Raw genomic sequence first — 20542 nt, 5'->3', positions numbered from 1 at the left:
TATCAATGACTTACACTCATAATTTAACTCACAAAGATAATAAAACGAAAGATTATAAAACGAAATAAATAAAGTAGAGTAGGAAAACTTTAATGATATTGTCTGTCATCAATATAGTTCAGATTCACTCAACAGGAAAGAACTGTGATTAAAAAAAATAAATAAATAAAAATTTGATGAAAGCCTGGAATAAAATCTTTATTAAGTACATATGATGATTATGTTATAGGAATTTTAATTATGTCTGAAGGTGCCCTTACATTTACCATTGTGTGTTGCAATTCTGAAACACAATCCAGTGATTACAATAGCGTGCACCAGCCTAGTTACGGAAGTAAAAACTAAATCTGTTAAATTACACCACTTGTACATTTCTTTCTATTTTACAAGGATTCCAAATATTCTTTCGGCTTCAAACTAAAATCTGTAATGATGTGATTCACCTTTTACAGTAGCTTGCTTTCCTGATTCACAGAGGGACACAACCTCATTCTCCAGAACATCTTTGTTCACTATTCCGTGGTGGAATGATCTTCCCAAATAACTTCTAAATGCTGAAATCCCTGCTCTCCGCTGCGCACTAAACTGCATCCTACAAACAACAACAACAACAACAACAAATCCTCTATGTCTTCACTTTTCCTGTTTTAGCTTGTACTATTCTAAACAATGTCTTAAACATACGTCTAACTAACACTTGTATGCTTATTGGCCTCTTTATAATAATTTGTATGATAAATTCATTGGCTAACTTTTTTTGCCCAATTAAATATGGTAAGGGGATGGCAGTTCATAGTGTAAATGCATGTATAATTCAGCTATGATATGCATCTGAAGTTCTACACATCGGGACAGATTTTGACTTATTAATCAATCTTCTGTGATGAAACATTAAATGCTGTGAGTTTCTATAGAGCTTATCATATACGAGTACACCCCTCACAAATTTCTCTTTTAATTTAAGATTTTCTATAGAAAGCTATACAATATTATATTGGTGCGTGTACAATATATTAGTCAGTACTGAAGCCAAACCTGGAGCTTATCTAACTTAAAAAACTGATGATAATGGTCCAAATGTTAGTACACAGAAATGTATATGTTAGGAAAAAAATATTAAATAAAATGTAAAAAAATACATAATAATAAAATAGGAAAAAATCAAGAGACAAAAAAAAATAAACAAAGTTGAAATTTTGTAGTTTGTAATTTATTAAAATGTGAAATTAAATGCGTTATCTTTCTATTTCTAAAGGTGTTAATTGACCAAACTCTTATTTTGATGAATATAAATGTTTATTAAATCAGTTTTGTTCAAATACAACCAAAATACAGTATATTGCCTATTTTCTAATATATACAAACATGGGGTGTACTCATTTATGCTGAGCAATGTATGTCAGTTGCTTTATGCCTTTTAACATGTTAAATCCAGATCTAATAGTTCAAAGAAGCAAACTAATTTAAAATGAAGTATAAGGCTGTTGATAACTGACATATCATCATGGTTTCCAAAGCAAATATAATGAGCTAAATGGGAATGGAGACAATAGTGGGCAGCTCTCCTATAGGTGGAGGGTTGTACTTCTCAACGCGCATGAGTCGACGGAGAATATCATCACGATCCCTGGGCCAGGTGAAGATCTGCGTGCCTTGAAGCCATGAAGGGACGTGGCACTGACAGACAGAAGAAATGTAAAATTAGCATCTGCACTAGATTTAAGTGGAATCCAATGGAATAATCCTTCAGGTTTTAACGTAATACTGTACAAACATCCACAAATGTCTACTGGTATTATCATAACGGTTCATTGTAAATTAGTATCTTAGCTTCATAAGCAAGTACTTGTTTAAACAAAAACATTCTTTTCATTAAGTAAATGTTTTTCTCCACAGAGATACAGTTTTTTACCTTTTTGGCACCGGGAAACAAGATGGGGATGAATCTGTAATTCCTGGCTCCATTCTGAATGAATTCGTTTTGTAACTAAAAGACAAGAGTGCTTGTTTCAGACAATTGGCAAGATAAGTAAAGTAACACCTAGATTTAGTTCCATACAAGCTGTACCTGTTTGTGTATGTAGACAGTGTTGAGCGTTTCATCGTTTTCCATGCAAAAGGAAGCATTGGTCACAATCTCGTGGTACTTTGGGCTAATGACTATGATAATCAGATAGTCTTTCTGTGCAGAGGAAACGCATATAAATTAGACAACTGAATGGAGAAGTTACCTCAGGTAATGAAAAGTTCACATTGCAACTACTGAAACTAGACAAGCAGAGTTTATCTTTCCCACTTCAGCAAGCTACAAAACTGTTTTGCATAACTGTTTTGCCAGAAATGTGTCCTACTCCACTTGATGTCTTAATTAAAGTTACATTTCAGGGTTATAAGTTTTTTATTGCTTGGCCTAATTTCTTCCCACTCAAAAAGCATCGTATTAATGTTTAGTTGGATTTTTCCCCTCTTGTCATACATTTCTAAGCTTTGCTCACCAACTGCAGAAGCCAACAAATTCAGCAGTCTTTATGCAAAACAAAAACACCGTCCTCCATATAATCACCCACATTTCCAGAGTTCACACTTAGCTGATGATTAGTAAAAAGGCATGTTTGGCTCCCCTGAGTTCAGAAGATCCTCGAGCTGGGGGCTTCATCCCGTTTCGTAGAGCGAGAAGGGAGTTTGAGCTCAGGTAGGTCTCAAGAACTCCCCTGAATTCATTCTTTTGCCCTGTTCTTTGTTTATTGGAGAACTAAGTTCAGTACTAAATGCTTATATATGGTGCCAATTTGGTTTAATTAATTAATTCACTTATACTACATGTCTTTAGACTATAGGAGGAAACTGGAGTACCCCGGGGAACCCACATGAGCACGGGGAGAACATGTAAAACACACGGAAATGCCAACTGGCCCAGCCAGAACTTGAACCGGTGACATCCTTGCTGTGAGGCAACAGTGCTAACCACTGAGCCGCCGTGCCACATTGTCCTGAAATAATCTAGGACAGGGTGCCCAAACTCGGTCCTGGAGGGCCGGTGTTCTGCAAAGTTTAGTTCCAACCCCAATTAGGCACACCTGAACTAGCTAATCAAGCTCTTTCTATGTATACTTGAAGCTTCCAGGCAGGTGTATTGAAGAAAGTTGGAGCTAAACTATGCAGGACACTGGCCCTCCAGGACTGAGTTTGCGGACCCCTGATCTAGGAAAAAGGGAGTGGATGTGGGGATTCTTCGAGACGAAAATAACTATGGTAAGAATATCTGGTATTTTATAGTGAGTTTGGATTGATCTGATTAGTAAATCATGTGATAGCTGATACAGGACCAGCCGTGGTCAATCATAAAGGCATGATCCTCTTGAAACTAGTTCATAAATAAACTTCCTTTTTGTGTATATCTCAGAAAATGCTCAAAATTTAAAATAAATATATCTATAATTAAGAAGACATGTTATCAGTAAGACAGAATAAAACTCTTTACATTTTACTCAAACACATAACTATAAATTGGTCACAGAGATCTCTTAACTGGTCTTTTTACTGCCAAACACAGACGCACACTGAAAGTGGTTCAGTTTCTCAGCACAAATGAAATCGTCTAAAAGCATTCACTTATTTGAAAGAGAATACACGATTGTGTGGCCAACTATATGTCAGGGATCAATGCTTGACATTTACTAAATTTATAAGGTTAAACGGTGACATTTTTTAGACACAAAATGTCAATAAACTTGAAGGAAATATGAGATTGGTAAGAACTGAAGTCATCTTCAGTAAATGAGACCTCAGCAGGTCGTATGTGTTGACAATAAAAAGCAAATATTGCTTTTTTTTTTTTTTTTTTTTTAAATGCGAACTGTTAAGCAAGTTCTTCCAGCTGCACCCAGTCTGTTTAGAAGGTTATAAAATACTGTAACTCATTTCCTTCAGGCAAAGGTAATCCTAATAAACTGGTCATTGAGTTTATAACCTTAACCAAGGACACATTGAACATAAAAATAATTAAACAAAAAAAAAAAGAGAGGAAGCACTACATTCACATGTGATTTAATGCATGATATTATTCATCTCACATAACAAATCATTATATACATGATAATATTAATCAAATACAATATATGTGATATCATCTGACAAATGTTATGTTATTTCTGTAATGGAAAAAAATTAATGTAATATGTTTGTAATATAATTATATTATACATTATATTATACATTGACAGGGTTTGTGAGAATCACACATTCAGTTCTGTAAATTTGTATGTCATTTTCTCTGTATATTTCTCTGTATATTTGTGTGTTAATAACACAGACTTTACCACAGAATTCTTATTTCAATCTGGTCCTTTAACATGATATTATCTTTCCAATTAACCTACTCCTACATTATACAAATTATAAATTAAACAAAGATGACCAGCATTCTTTTTTTAAGTCTTTCAACTTCAAACTTTAACATTTAACTGCTTTTCCAATAAATTTTGTGAATTTTGATCAGTTTTCATTCAAAACCACTGTTTTTATTCAGTGTTTATGGTACATTAAAACAAAAACCTTTTGGTTGATTTACAGTTTTCACACTACTTTAGTTGTTGAATAAAATAAACCTAGCACCATTTTTAATGTTTAAAGGGACAGTTTGCCCAAAACTGAAAACTCTGTCGTCATTTATTTATTTGTGTTTTTTTTTCTCTGTTTATTGAGCACATAAGTTATTCTGAAATAGAATCGAAGCCTGTAAATGCTGACATCCATATTATTGTTTTTTTCCTATACTATACTGCTGGGCAATATGGCCCATTATGATACGATAAATGCCAAATCTTTATATCTATCAGTTTTGAACGGTTTTCAGCATGATAATCCCTTTGTGGCGCTGATTTAACACATTTTGTGAAATGTTTTAGCTGTCTGACAATATAAATAAAACTAATAAAAAAATGAACAATCTTAATTGAGCATTTAAAAAATACATTAAAATTAAGTTATACAACGAAATTTGTTGCAAAAAGATACATTTTCAAAGAAAAACATATAAAGTGTATATATTTTTTTGTCCGTGCCCATCTTAAACAACTGCAGTGGATGATGTTTCGCTCCGTGGAAAAAAAGGATTTAATTAATGATCACTGTTGTGGTAATCATTTGTCATATATTTGTTGCATTTTAATGTTATTATTTTAAAGATTACAGTTTGAGCATCTGATTTCTCCTCGATGATTATGTTCTTTAAATACACAAAGGCTGGTTATTTTACCATCTATGAGGGTATTGCAGATTTTAAGAAAATATTTTAGTATTAAAAGGGAAACATAAGCTTGACAACAAAAATCCTATCAATGTGGTAACAAATGCCCTTAAATAATGCAGCCTGTAGTTTACAGCAAGCATCAAGTGTTCAGTGAGATTGTGTTGTCTATCATATCTTTCGTCTGTCTTTTCGGGGGGTTTTCTCGTAAGGCATGGCTTTTGAAAATGATGACATGAAAGTTGAAACTCTGCTGGGTAGTTGCACTGGTTTACCAACACTTGTTTGGGTCTGTGATTTTTTTGTTTTAACTGATGAAACAGGTTTGCCTGCTTTTGATGACATGAGTCGTCTGTGTAGTTTGCAGTGCACATTGCTCTGTTTTGTGTCGGATTGCAAAAAACTAAGTACAGCAGCTCCAGACTACTGACTATTAGTGACATTTTTTGTCAATAATGTCTCTGACTGTGACCTTTTTACCTTATTTTTTTCTTACTCCTCCAAGTGCAAGTAACACTGTGTGGCTGTACCCTTGTACTGCGTGCAGCATCCGGAAGTGCAGGCTGCAGATTGCCTGTGCAGCATTATGCGTAAATATTATCAAACAGTAATTATTGTCTTAGCAAAGAAATATATATCGTGATAATTATCATTATTGAATTATCGCCCAGCCCTAATAGAAATCAATTATTACAGGTTTATAACATTTTTCAAAATATCTTATTATGTGCTCAACAGAAAAAATAAACTCGTAGAGGTATGGCACCATTAAGGGTGAGTCAATTTATTTTTGTGCGTGAACTATCCCTTCAAAAGCAATAAAAAAGTGACATTTCTGTGCACTGCATTCAACTGAACACAATAGTAATTGCTTAGCTGATAAAATGTTTTGAAAGGTGTAAAAAGATTACTAATCAGTACTTTCGAACAGCGTGTCCAATTGTACATTTCTCTAAGCCTAATTTTTTCAGCCTGATTATTTTAACAATATAATGTCTAAGCTGGCTATAAGCGGGAACGTATAACCAGACCTTCTGTGATGCAAATCAAAGTAAGAAAAAGTTGACTTACTTCGCTGATGTATCTCTCCATGAAGTCAATCTTGCTTATGCTCTTGAACTGCTGCTCAAACATGTCAATCTGTGCAGAAAGAACAAATCGGCTGAACCTGATTTCTGACAGAGCCCATATCAATGACAAGCATGGCTGCAAGGCAATGTTTGGCACAGGTTGCTAGTCTTACGTGAGTGTAGAAGCCATTGTGTCTCAGCAGGGCGACAAAGTTGATGATCTCTTTGACATGTTTTTCGCTGTCTGCTTCGTAAGTAACAAACACCTTCCCTGCAATCATGAAAAGTGAGAAAGAAAACAGTTCCAGAAATATAACTCAAGATTATATTAGACAGACAGACTGACGGATTGATAGACAGACAGATAGATATTTTGTCAAACATTTCAATATATATATATATATATATATATATATATATATATATATATATATATACTGTAATAAATGTTTTGTTCATTGCTTGATTATGTTTGCAAATACATGAACTAATTGTAAAGTGTTTAACATTAATTTTGAATAATTTGAAAGAGACTGCAACTTCTGTTCCAACATTTTTATTGTAATTAAACTCAAGAAGACAACATCTGCTCATTTTTATCGCTGTCGAATGAATATATAATATGTATATTGAATTAACACGTCGCTTAATAATGATAAAATGTTTAAATGACTAAAATTGAAAAATGTCACTTTAAATAATTGTTTAGAATCGAATCATAGAAAATGACACTTCATTTAATTTTCTGGACATTTCATCGAGGCTCATTTAACCCATTTAAGCCCACTGGCAACTATAGCTGCTGAAGTTCACGGTTGCCATTTTCCTTTTATAAGTAATTTTCTACATGTTGTTCATATTTAATTCCTCAATGACGTGCAAGCAAACAACCAAATAAAAGATTTCAAGAAAGAAAACAGGAATTGATTTACTTCCTGTCACATGACTTCTTCAACTTCCTACCCTTAATTCCAGGATGTAAAATGGAAGCAAACCCTCCCAAATAAAGGCAAATTTCATGTTACTAAAAATATATATTTTTTGCTTTTTTGATAACCCATCTAAACATAACATAACCATTTTACTGATATCTTTACTTCAAAGTAATATTTCTTGATACACAATTTGATAGCTAAATCCTCAGAGTAAAATTAACTTCTCCCACTGGTTTCATATTCATGAAATTATTCATTCATTCATTCATTTTCTTGTCGGCTTGGGAAATCATGGAATTATATGATAGATCATTTTCGGGGGTTCATATCAAATGGTTTTCTAATTTTAAAGATAATAAATGTTATATGGGGCGGCCCTGTGGCACAGTGGGTAGTGCTGTCACCTCAGCAAGAAGGTCATTGGTTCGAGCTTCAGCTGGGTCAGTTGGCATTTCTGTGTGGAGTTTCCATGTTCTCTCCATGTTCGCGTGGGTTTTCTCTGGATGATGCGGTTTCCCCCACAAGTCCAAAAACATGCGCTGTAGGTAAATTGGGTAAGCTAAATTGTCTGTTTGTAACGATGGAGTGTATGGGTGTTTCCCAGTGATTGGTTGCAGTTGAAAGGGCATGCGCTGCGTAAAACATATGCTAGATAAGTTGGCGGTTTATTCCGCTGTGGCGACCCCAGATTAATAAAGGGACTAAGCCAAAAAGGATACGAATGAATGAATGAAAGAATGAATACTGCTACTTTTGTCCCAACATCCTTCATTCATTCATTCATTCATTTTCTTTTCGGCTAAGTACCTTTATTAATCCAGGGTCACCACAGCGGAATGAACCGCTAACTTATCCAGCACGTTTTTCGCAGCGCATGGCTTTTCAGCTGTACCCCATCTCTGGGAAAAACACTCATTTACACTCATACACTATGGACAATTTGGCTTACCCAATTCACCTGTGGTAAGGCAAGGCAAGTTTATTTATATAACACATTTGAGACTAGTCTGTAATTGCTCAGTAGGGTGTTATAAGAAGGTTGCTCTTCTTCAAGAGGGGTTTAACAACTTTTTAAAAGTTTTAAGTGAGTTTGGAAAAATCCCTGAGAGAAGTGAAGCATTTACCACTTTTAAAAGATCCATTTCTAAACAGGTAAACAACGTTTTAAAGAATGATGTGGCGAGCGTGTCAAGACTGCAGGTTGATGTTTTCATAACTTGCACAATTTCTTCTAAGATTTCACCATTAATTGCCATGAAATCAGACATAATGTCTGATTTCTTAAGTTGTGGTTGAGCTTGTTTGACGTCGACACAACTTGGCAGATTGGATGAACTGATTGCCTTTCTGATATTATTGATCTTATTAGTAAAGAAATGAGCGAACTCATTACATTTGCTTTCAGAGAGTAGCTCACTGGGAATCCTACTGGGGGGGTTTGTGAGTCTCTACTGTTGCAAAGAGTGTACGAGCATTATTTACAATGTTATTTATAACGTTTGAAAAGAAAGTTTGCCTAGCAGTTTTTAGTTCCACATTAAAAGCATTAAGACTGTCTTTATAGATATTATAATGGACTACAAGTTTCGTCTTTCTCCACATTCACATTAAGCTTTTCTGCATTGTCTTTTCATCATTTGGACTGCTCTTGAAGTTTCTCCAAGGGGCTCTCTCTTTGCCAGTTCTCTTCCTGACTTTAACAGGAGCAATGTCATCTATGACAATCTTAATTTTAGAGTTAAACAAATCAAGGAGAGAATTAACAGTCTTCAGATATGATTGGTGCTAGTGATATGGCCTTCATAAACTGCTCACTAATGTTCTCATTTATGCATCTCTTTCTGACAGAGACAGATCTGTCTTTAATAGCTGGAGTGATCAATATATCGAAGAAATTATAGAAATGACCAGATAGTGCAACATCCTTAACAACAGTCGATGAAATGTGTAAACCCTTAGTATGTCTTTGGACTGTGGGGGAAACCAGAGCACCCGGAGGAAACTCACGCAAACACAGGGAGAAAATGTAAACTCCACACAGAAACGCCAACTTACCCAGCCAAGGCTCGAACCAGCGACCTTCCTGCTGTGAGGCGACAGCACTACCTACTGCGCCAATGTGTCACCCTGTTCCAACTTATATAGTGTAATTAAACTCAAGAAGGCAACATCTGCTAATTTTTATTGTTGTTGAATGAAAGGGATATGTACAGTATATGAATTTACACATTACTAAATATAATAATAAAATGTTTAAATCACTAATATTTTTTTTTTTACTTTAAATAACTGTTTAGACATTTATAAAACAATATTCATAGACAATGACACTGTAATTTCATATTTTCCCCTTATTTTTTTTCTGGTCAGTTTCATTCGGGTTCATTTAACCCATTAAGCCCACTGGCAACTATAGCTGCCGAAGTTCAAAGTTGCCATTTTCCTTTTAAAGTAATTTTCAACATGTCGTTCACATTTTAATTTATTGATTCACATGAGGCCTTCAACTTCCTACTCTAATTCCAAAATGCATAATGGAGGCAAACCCTCCCAAATAAAGGCAAATTTCATGTTACTAAAAATATTTGTTTTGTTCACAGATCAACATAATCATGAAGGTTCCAACCAAATAAAGTCTTTCAAGAGATCTATAGTTTTTTGAATACTTTCTCAAAAGTTCAAGCAACAACTGTAGTTGCCGAAGGGCAAATACCTTCTAAGTGCATAAATTATGGGGAATTAGAGAATGTGTTAATAAGTAATAAATCAAGGTTATTGGTCTTGATTGATGTTTTTTGATTTCATAATACCCCATCTCATCATAACCTAACCGTTTAATTAATGTTTTTTAATTTAAAGTAATCTTTTTTTGATACACAATTTGATACATAGCTAAATCCTCAGAGTAAAATCAACTTCTTCCACTGGTTTCATATTCATGAAATTATATAAAAGATCATTTTCAGGGGGTTATATCAGATGTTTTTTTTTTTCAAATGTTAAACATAATAAATGCAATTATTGATATGAATTGATATATCAAAATCAGTTGTTTTGAGTTAGAATACCAAATGTTCTCCTCCTATGCCAATTTTACATTGAAGGGTTCTTATAACATATTTGCCCACCTGCAATTATAGTTGCAGCATATTCAAATACGATTTTCTTGAAAAAACAAAAAACAAAAACATGGATAAAATAAATGCAAAACATGTTCATATAGGACACTATTAACAAAGCTACATGCATGAAACCATTTTTTAAAATGTGGGCACAAAAGAATTAAATGGACATGTCATGAAGTGAAGGGGACATACAACACCTTTATAATGCCCATAAAAGTGTTTCCATTTCTGACAGTCTTTTTTTACATTATTTCTGAATGAATTTATAAAGCATGACAGAAATAGTGTTCATTACAATCAGGTTTTACTTCAAAGAAGAACATATAACATGTTGACAGGTGTCACTGGGCTTTTTTTCTTCCTTATTAATTTAGTCTAAGCTTACTGGCACGCATCCTACTGAAATTCCACATGCTTTTAGTGTTGCACAACAATAGTATGTTTACTCACTCTGCTCCAGGGAAAGAGGAGCTGTACTTGGGGTTAGTTTAGCGCCATGGTGAGAAGAGGTGTAGCCACTGTGGGACATAAGAGTAATGCTTAAAAATACCTCAGAAAAACAAGTTTAATGCATTACAGAAAATCAACAGAATGTAAAATCATCAACAAACCATCCAACACATCAACAAACCATTATATGTTACCTATGAGTGAACTCTGAAGCTGACTGTCTGCTGTTTTCAGGGCCTGTCAGACAGGAAATAATTGAGAAAATTATCTGCATGCAGTTCGAAATGTTTTGTTATAATCCGAAAAAAAACCAACAACAAATGAAATCATATTAAATGAAGAAAGTAGAAATATATAAATATACAGTTGAAGTCAATATTATTATTAGCCCGACTTAGATTTTTTTTTTCCTAATTTAAATATTTCCAAAATTATGTTTAACAGAGCAAGGACATTTTCACAGTATGTCCGATAAAGTTTTTTCTTCTGGAAAAATATTTTATTTGTTTGATTTCTGCAAGAATAAAAGTAGTTTAAAATTTTTTAAAAACTATTTTAAGGTAAATATTATAAGCCTCTTAAGCAATTCTTTCCTGATTGTCTACAAATCGAAACACCAAGAACAAACAACTCTTATACAATAACTTGCCTAATTACACTAATTTGCCTAGTTGACCTAATTAATCTACTGTAGTTAAGTCTTTAAATGTCACTTTAAGCTGAATATTAGTATCCTGAAAAATATTTACTAGAATGAACTTACTTTATCTACTTTAGAAATGTGTTGACATTTTTCCCATTAAACAGAGATTGGGGAATCAAATTTACAGGGGGTCTATTAATTTTGACTTTAACTGTACAGGTGAAGTCAGAATTATTAGCCCCCTTTGAACTTTTTTTCTATTATAAATATTTCCCAAATTATGTTTAACAGACCAAGAACATTTTCACAGTATTTCTGATATTTTTTTCTTTTGGAGAATGTTTAATTTGTTTTATTTCGGCTGTGATAAAAGCAGTATTTCATTTTTTTAAAAACATTTAAGGTCAAAATTATAAGCCCCCTTTAAGCTATATATATATATATCTAGATACAATAGTATTTACTGTCATCATGGCAAAGATAAAATAAATCAGTTATTAGAAATGAGTTATTAAAACTATTATGCTTAGAAATATGTTTAAAAAAATCTCTCTGTTAAACAAAAATTGTGGAAAAAATAAACAGTGGGGGCTAATAATTTATGAAGGCTAATAATTCTGACTTCAACTGTAGAAATCTGATCATATGAAGGCAAGTAAGCTGAAATCTGTTTTATTACGAATACATGTCAATAATACAAATGTAAGTATGTAAATCTTCTAAAAACATTTTTGTTGCAACACAGCTTAACTTTAACCGTGTCAAACGACCATGGGAGGAATAGGAGTACTAGTTATGAATAAACATAAATGAAAATACCAAATGGACATAATTAAACATGCTTAAACTTTTATTAAATAAAACGGTCTTTAAAAATAATTAAATTTAATAATAATAAAACAGTGAATTACATAGGAGTTGTAAACAAACAAATTCATGATTTTTAAAAAACTATACTTTAAAATAGTCAATTAAAATAACAAAACAGTAAATTAAAAGTCATTTTTAAATGCAGATTGTAAGTAGCAAGTTAAGAGTCCCTGATAGTCAAACTATTGTTGGAATAGAAGATAGTTCATTTGTTTATTACAACAGGAATTTCATGTTGTGTTGCGTTTCTTTATGCAAATGAGGGTCATACAAGTAAGGATGATGTTTGAAACGTTCGTTATGTTTTATGCAGAGTATGGTTTGCACAAAAAGATAAAAGATTATTTCAAACATGATTCAACTATTCCAGTAGATTTAACTTTTAAAGTATGTCAACTAACTGTGCATGGTTAGTGAATAACATCTCAGTTTCTGCCCTGAAGTTCTGCACACAAAAAAGTGAAGCAACAGTCAATTCATTCAGGTTTATCTAAATCATAATCTTCAGTCACCAATGTGAATCTTAGCTTTAAAATGAAAACCAGTCACTCAGTCTGACAATATAATTGCACAAATTGAACCGTGTTGGATAATACCCAAAGGCTTGATTTAAAACCTCAACATGTACAGTATGAGGTCATTTTAAAGACACCAGGGCTTATGTCAATGTGTTTGTAGCTTGTAAGGTAAAAAAGAACAAAAAAAAAAAAAAATGACCATTTCAAATATGGTTTAGCTATTGCTATAAATTTAACTTTTATCTAAAGTAGACTGTGTATGGTCGGTGAATAACAAGTAGGTTTTTCCACTAAAACGCCGTACAGAAAAATGATGCAACTCTGTGAATTTTTTTTCTGAGCCTTTATCTAAATCTTAATCTTCTGCCACCAAGATTAGTTTTACATGTTAAAAATGAAACCAGTTGCTCAACCTGACAGTATAATTGCAGAAATTTAATCAGGTTGGAAATTTGCTGTAGGGTTTATGAAAAACTTCAAAACATGCGGTATGGTATAAGGACATTTTAGGAACAGTTCACCCCAAAAATAAAAATTTACTCATCATTTACTCCCTCAAGTGGATCTAAACCTTTATGATCTACTTTTTTCAGTTGAACACAATTTAATATATTTTGAAGAATGTTGGTAGCCTGCAAAAATATTAATAATATAAATAATTATTATAATTAGAGTTTATAATATTCATTTATTCATTTTCTTTTCGGCTTAGTCCCTTTATTAATCTGGGGTCGCCACAGAAGAATGAACATCCAACTTATCCAGCATATATTTTATGAAGCGGATGCCCTTCAAACCACAACCCATCGCTGGGTAACACACACTCAGATACTAGAGTCAATTTTAGCATACTTAATTCACCTATATCACAACTTAGATCACGTACATAGATATATACACTAGATATCGCATAGGGACCCTGAGCATGCGTCAATAGCGCCGCCATGTTTGTACAGTGCTCCCAGGACAAGTGTCATTCAACTGCACTAGTCAAGACAGTGCTATTATGTGAAGATGCTAGACTTTAACGCTGTCGACGGGTGTAGTGTAAGAGGCTAAATTATCATATGCATTTGTTTATATGACAAAACATGCTTTTTGACTCAAGAAGGTCCATACTGACTACAAAGGCAGATACTGATAAGATCAGGGCCTGTTGTGTGGTCTTTGGGGGTTTTATGGTGTGGTCACATGTTGATTGGTCAGTTTGAATGTCTTGGATGGCTTTAGTCACATGGTCAAGAAAGATACAATATAGGTGGTAAACTCGAGCTCTGTCTCTTTTCCTGGCCTGATTCTCTCCTGCTCTGCTCCTCTCCTCCTCTGGAGTCTATCTTCTCTGACTCTACTGCAATCAGGCTTTTGGGCCTGCTCTTTGTCTCTCTCTCTCCCTCCCCCTGTGTCTCTCCTTCTACCTCTGGTAACTTTAATTTTACATTTAAGCTGGGTACAATTAATATCATATGTTTTATCATTTCATATTTTATCATTTTATACAGTATTTTGTTATTAATTCAGTTGTAATCATAGAGAATTATTGTCATTAAATCATTTCATTTTCAAGTATTTGTGAATTACTTTTGATTTAACATCAACACTTAATTGTTCCATATAGCAATACAATACAATTACATAATATCAACGCTCTCCCACATTTATAGCTATTAATACTGCCCTTATTTCCGTTTTTAGTATGAGATTGCAGAAGAATGGTTTGACTAGAAATGTACAGTTTTTTTTACCATCATGCTGATTACTTTTTAGTCGCTCGGCAGAACTACAGTTCGAACCGCTGTGGTTTAAAGACCGTTCTTACAGTAGTAACAAGCAAACAAAGAAAACAAAGCACAAAGACAGAACATTTAAGAGGTAAGATTTCGTTTTTTTTACGTTTTTGTATGTTATGAACTTTTGTGCTAAATTGGTAATGTTATGATGATACAGTCTTTGCATTCACCATAAGCCAAAGTAGCACCAACTCGCACTAAACACTTTTCTTATGCTAGTTTTGTTGAATAAAATCAGCAAACAATGAAAAAGAAATATGACGAGATGCAGCGGTGCCAGAAATTTCTATTATTGTCGGCTCCGTAAAGGAGTCGTTCATAACGGAGATTTATTCACAAACGAGTCGCTCCCTCAGTCAGTATGAGAAGTGAAAGCAGGAGAGAGGCTGTTTCAGGACATGATTAGATCAAAGGTGGATAGAATATTTACATACACACAAACACAAGCTTGTTGTCATGCCTGTGTGATCACTTATCCATCAATGTAGAAAAGTGATGTAAAATTATAAGTTTCGTAATTTAAAAAAAATAAAAAAAAATAAAAAACTCCCTATAGATGTGTGTATATGTTTTTAATTCTCTGGCTCTGGATGGCCACAGTCCTCCACTGCAGCTTGGGTGCACATTCATTTCAAAGGAGCGCTACCCTGTACTAAAATGGCGGCTCTATTGACGCATTCCGTCTAATAGACAAAAACAGGGTAGGCGACATCTATTGTATATATCTATGGATCACGTATAGAACATGCAAACTCCACACAGAAATGCCAACTGACCCAGCTGAGGCTCGAACCAGCAACCTTCTTGCTGTGAGGTGAACGTGCTACCCACTGCGCCACTGTGTTGCCAGAGTTTATAATAATATATTATTATTATTTTTATATATTTTTGATAGTGAAGTCAAAAAGCAATCAATCAACAGCAACATTTATTAAAGATATATTCCATAGTGTATAAAAATGAAGAGTGAGTATATGATGATTCTTTGTATTCTTTGCTCTAACAAGAAGGCTACAGACCATGGCCTCTAGTGTCTGTAGCTACAGCTACTTTTGAGCTCAGAGTAGTGAGGTTTCCCTGCATAGCACTTGGCTAGCTGGCCTCTGTTACACTCACCCTCCTAAACCTCACTTCCATAGTGTATAAGTTGCTAGTTGCTAGATAGTTGCTCTATCAAGGAGGCTAAAGATCTTTTGCACCTTTTGAGGTTAGAGGAGTGAGGTTTACCTGCATAGCACTTTGCTAGCTGGCCTCCGATGCATTGGTTAAAGCACAGTTGTGTGGCAACAGTGAGTGAATATAGCCAGCCTCTAATGGTAAAACTGTATTAGATCTATTTTTAGAATCGCATTCCATAAAAAGAAGTCTGTAGAAACACTTTGATTGACATTTTTCCTTTGCACTTTTTATCAGAGGGGGAAAGCACCAGCCATTGTTGACAATCTCTCCCTTAAGGCTGATTTATACTTCTGAGTCGAGCGTATTTGTATGCTAAAGCGCAGCCTATGCGATGACGCATAGCCCTATGCCATGGTCATCTGCGTCGCTGACGCCCACCTCTCAAAAAATTAAACTACACGTTGCACTGACACGTAGCGCAAGCTCTGTGATTGGTTGGCTCGGTACAACCGACGAGTCTGGGCAGGACCGAGAGCCGCGCGAGCCCGAAGGAGCGAGTGTTTACAAGTGTGGAGTCCCATGAAGAAGCTCCGAATGGAAAGTTTTGTTTGGGTATTTACCGCATGGTAGAGCTACACGATTCTGGCTAAAATGAGAATCGCAATTTTTTTTACTTAAAATAAAGATCATGATTTTTTTACGATTCTGTAGATGTAAAATAAAGGTATGGTGAAAACAAACATATGGCACAACCTCGATAATAATATTATGTTTAGGTCTACTGGTTTCTATAAATAATTCTATTCTATATTAATCTTTTCTTATAATAATTCTTCTGTTGAATTATTATGTTTAAGATATATGCTTGCAATCTGTCATATTAGACAATTTAATTCACTTGTAAAATTAGACATTTGCCATTATCAGATTATATTCAACAATATATAGGCTAGAGTAGTTACAATGACATTGTAAACATTTATTTTCATACACAACTGTGGGTTCGCTATAGGGTTACCACTTTTGATACACAAAAAGAATTTAAATTGTTGGGGTGGACTATCCCTTTCTGGAGGCTTTTAACATATTGTCATTATTCATTGTTTTTACAGTCTTGACCAACAATTGTTCCAAGGAAAATACAGAAACATTCATACCAGATATGGAATTAGAATGAAGAATCACAACTTACGAGAAGCCCAATGATGCATGTGGTAATGCGGCCTGTAATGAGAGCCTTGATCCATCTGACACATATCTGCAGGGTAATGACTGAGACAGGGCGGTCCGTGGAGGTGCTGAGGCAGGCAGTAACTGTGAGGCGTGAACGCAGTAGGAATAGAGTGCAATGAGCGCGGCTGTTCGAGACTCCCCTCTCCAACACTGTGCCTGTCTGGAGAGCAGGAGTAGCAAGAATCGCCAGGATAATTGGGGTAATTTCCAGACACCAAACAAGAGGGGGGGTTTCCACTAGGGTATTCGACCAAACTGCTGCTCACCGAGTGCAGCTCTCCTTTGTGCGGCTCGAAGGTGCTCAGACATGCTTCTGTCTGGCTGGGAAAAGGCGTCTGGGGATTGTACCCAGAGGGTAGACCTAATGGAGGCTGGTAAGGGCTGTAGTTGGTCTGTGTGGGTCTGTAGTTGGTCTTTCTGTCACTGCAGATATTTACGAAGTCAGCCTGAGTGCTGAGAGAAGATTCACTGCCAGACATGCAACATCCGGCAAGAGAAAGTTGAGAATCTGTGAAGTCTGAGTCACAGACAGAATCCTTAGTATTGATTTTATCCATAGTCTCGTCGTTCTCTTCTGGAAAGTTGAGGGATTGTTGACCGTAGTGGGCAAATGGAGAAGTATACCTAGATGTGACAAATTCAGTGATGAACAAGACTCAAGTTTTGACAATTAACTGTGATGTTATCCTTTAGCGTCTGAGTTTAAAAAAAGCAACACAGAGATGATATTGTTGTAGCTTGCAGATTTACTGGTATTTATTAATAATGGCAATGTGTTTTAGTCAAACAACTTTCGTGAAGCTTAAAAAAATAAAACCATTAAAAAAAAACATTGTTTATGAATTACAAAAAAAAAAATTATAATAAAAATAATTAAGTTTGCTGAATAAACAATAAAGACAAAGGGAGTCTCAGGCCATTCACCAGTTTTATGACCTGAAAACTTGTTTTTAACATTTGGTAACACTTTAGAATAATGGTCTGTTAGTTAATGTATTAACTAACATTAACCAAGTATGAATAATCTTGTAAAGCATTTATCAATCATAGTTCAACATGAGCTAATGCATTATTAAAATCCAAAATTGTGCTTGTTAACATTAACCAATGCACCATGAGTCAATGTGACCTCCTTGCTGTGAGGTGACAGCACTACCTACTGCTCCACCTCATTCGTGTTAGTAAATATGTTAAAAAAAATTAACTAATGGATCATTATTTTAAAGTGTTACCTTAGTTTTGATTGTAGTTATATACTTCTTATTGAACATATTATCTTTACTTTGATCTTGCTGTTTTACTTTTAGGTTGAAACATTCAAAACTAAACTGACAATTCAACTGTGTTTAGTAACATTTAAACCTATGGCTTTCATCATAACAGTGTAATTATAATGTAATTAAAAATGAACTAAATTATCAATATCAATAAATGCATTATATTCCAGTTAAAATACTTAATGTTGAGTTTTGTTTGTATGAAAATAGTTCATACAGTCCCTGATTTATTAGGAGTCGCCACAGCGAAATGAACCACCTATTACTCTCGCTTTTACAGTATTTACACAGCGGATGCCCTTCTGAGAAACACCCATACTCATACACTACAGCCTATTTGCAAACATGCAAACTCAAACTAGTGACTTTCTTGCTGTGAGGTGAAAGTGCTAAACACTGAGCCACTATTTTGCTGGTTAAAATAAGACCCCCCCCCCTCCCACACACACACATTTATATATATATATATATATATATATATATATATATATATATATATATATATATATATATATATATATATATATAAATATATATATATATATATATATATATATATATATATATATATATATATATATATATATATATATATAAATGTGTGTGTGCGTGTATATATATATATGTGTGTGTGTGTATATATATATATATATATACATATATACACACACACACACACACACACACACATATACATATATATATATATATATATATATATATATATATATATATATATATATATATATATATATATATACATATATATATACACACACACACACACTTTTCTAAACATATTAGTTTTAATAACTCATTTCTAACTAATTTATTTTATCTTTGCCATGAAGACAGTAAATAATATTTTGCTAGATGTTTTTGAAGACACTTCTGTGCTCCTTTAAATGCCTCTTTCTTCCTCCGGAGGAAAAAATATTATCAGACACACAGTGAAAATTTCCTTGCTTTGTTAAACATAATTTGGGAAATATTTAAAAAAGAAAACTCCACCAAATATAACTCGCAACTAAATTTAAGACATTAAAAACGTGTTGCCAAGACATTTTCTATATTTCCCAAATACTTCCCATAGCTGTATGAATATTTATTGGTAATACATACTAACTAACTATGCATTTTTAATTAAACGTTTAATAATCCTGTATTCTTGGTGTGGAATGTATACATTACCTATTTGGTAAACTATGCAGGGAAATCATCATCCTTGCATTTAATATAGAAGAGCTGGAGCCATTTCATATCCCCAGCCAGCACACAAATCTGCAACAAGTGATTAATAAAACATTAACACAAATATCCTTGACTGATCATGATCCTACTGTTAGGTTTGAGAACAGTGGCAACCTTCACATCTGAAACACAAAACCCACAATCATGCTAAGGGGATTTTCTTTTCTTGGTGTGATGCTTTTTCTCTCAACTTACAGTATGATTTATCAGTGTACACAGTGGAAAACACCTCAGAATGTAGTGGGAACCAAAATGAGACATGCCAAGCAAAAAGCGTCTCAGAGATGGTACATCTCAATCTTTTCATTTAACTTGACAAAACAAAGTTATAACATGTCACGTTACCTGACTTGTTGAGCAGTAACGTTAGATGATAGACGCTTTTTAATGACAAAAGTATAAAGAAAAATTGAACTTTAACAAAGAACTACTTTCCAAAAAATACTGGTGTTCATTTCGCCTCGTGTTAGTTCATGCAGTAAAACTGAGCGCCGCGGGGCTCATGGCATAACTTCACTCAGGTAAACACTGCGACAGAAGCGAATGTTAACACCTTCCAAAAGTATTTTTTTTATTTAGAAAATATTATTAACCTAAATACAACAAATGTATAAACCCAACACTTATCTGTGGCACATATACCCTAAACCTAAGTTACTGTATTAAAAAAAATAAATAAATAAATAAAAAAACTGACGACCACACGTTAACCACATAAAACACACACGTACCTGTAGACCGATTTAGTCGCTTGAGGATTTAACTCCGGTCAAGGTCTAACAATAGTGTACAAAACCGCTCGGGACATTACTTCTTGTATAGAAGCGTCTGTTTGAAAGCTTCTCAACACCTGCAGTCACACGCTAAACTCCGCCCACTTCCCCGAAAGTACATCCTCCACCTACAGCCTTTGTTTATGTGTTTGAACCTGATGAACAAATCTTTCTTTCGACTCCTTTGAATGATTCTAAAGAACATATTCACATTTCACAAATGACTACATGGCATGAGTGCAA

At 34.1% G+C, this 20542-nt stretch overlaps 1 protein-coding gene across 1 annotated transcript; it reads right to left on the bottom strand.

Annotated features, from left to right (window-relative positions):
* Positions 1-1277: 1277 nt before the first annotated feature.
* traf3ip2l (TRAF3 interacting protein 2-like) lies at positions 1278-20356 on the bottom strand. Its single transcript, XM_087257603.1, has 10 exons — positions 20258-20356; positions 19467-19556; positions 16958-17622; positions 11023-11065; positions 10829-10896; positions 6492-6589; positions 6320-6388; positions 2069-2182; positions 1913-1987; positions 1278-1677 (listed from the first exon to the last, which is right to left on the bottom strand). The coding sequence occupies exons 2-10, from the start codon at positions 19496-19498 to the stop codon at positions 1531-1533; spliced, it is 1311 nt and encodes a 436-aa protein (XP_087113729.1). The 5' UTR covers positions 19499-19556; positions 20258-20356; the 3' UTR covers positions 1278-1530.
* Between the last annotated feature and the right edge of the window lie 186 nt (positions 20357-20542).

The sequence above is a fragment of the Danio rerio genome, chromosome 6, assembly GCF_052040795.2.
Source record: "Danio rerio strain M-AB ecotype USA chromosome 6, GRCz13ab, whole genome shotgun sequence".
In the NCBI taxonomy this organism is placed as follows: Eukaryota; Metazoa; Chordata; class Actinopteri; order Cypriniformes; family Danionidae; genus Danio; species Danio rerio.
Note: the sequence above shows the minus strand (reverse complement) of the source record. Positions and strands in the feature narration are given on the sequence as shown.

Coding starts and splice junctions, on each gene's coding strand:
- traf3ip2l (XM_087257603.1), bottom strand. CDS start 19,498: ATGATGATTTCCCTGCATAGTTTACCAAATAG. Junction 11,066..16,957: donor CATGCATCATTGGGCTTCTC/GTAAGTTGTGAT, acceptor CCTGTCTGACAG/GCCCTGAAAACAGCAGACAG. Junction 6,389..6,491: donor ACAATGGCTTCTACACTCAC/GTAAGACTAGCA, acceptor CTTTCTGCACAG/ATTGACATGTTTGAGCAGCA.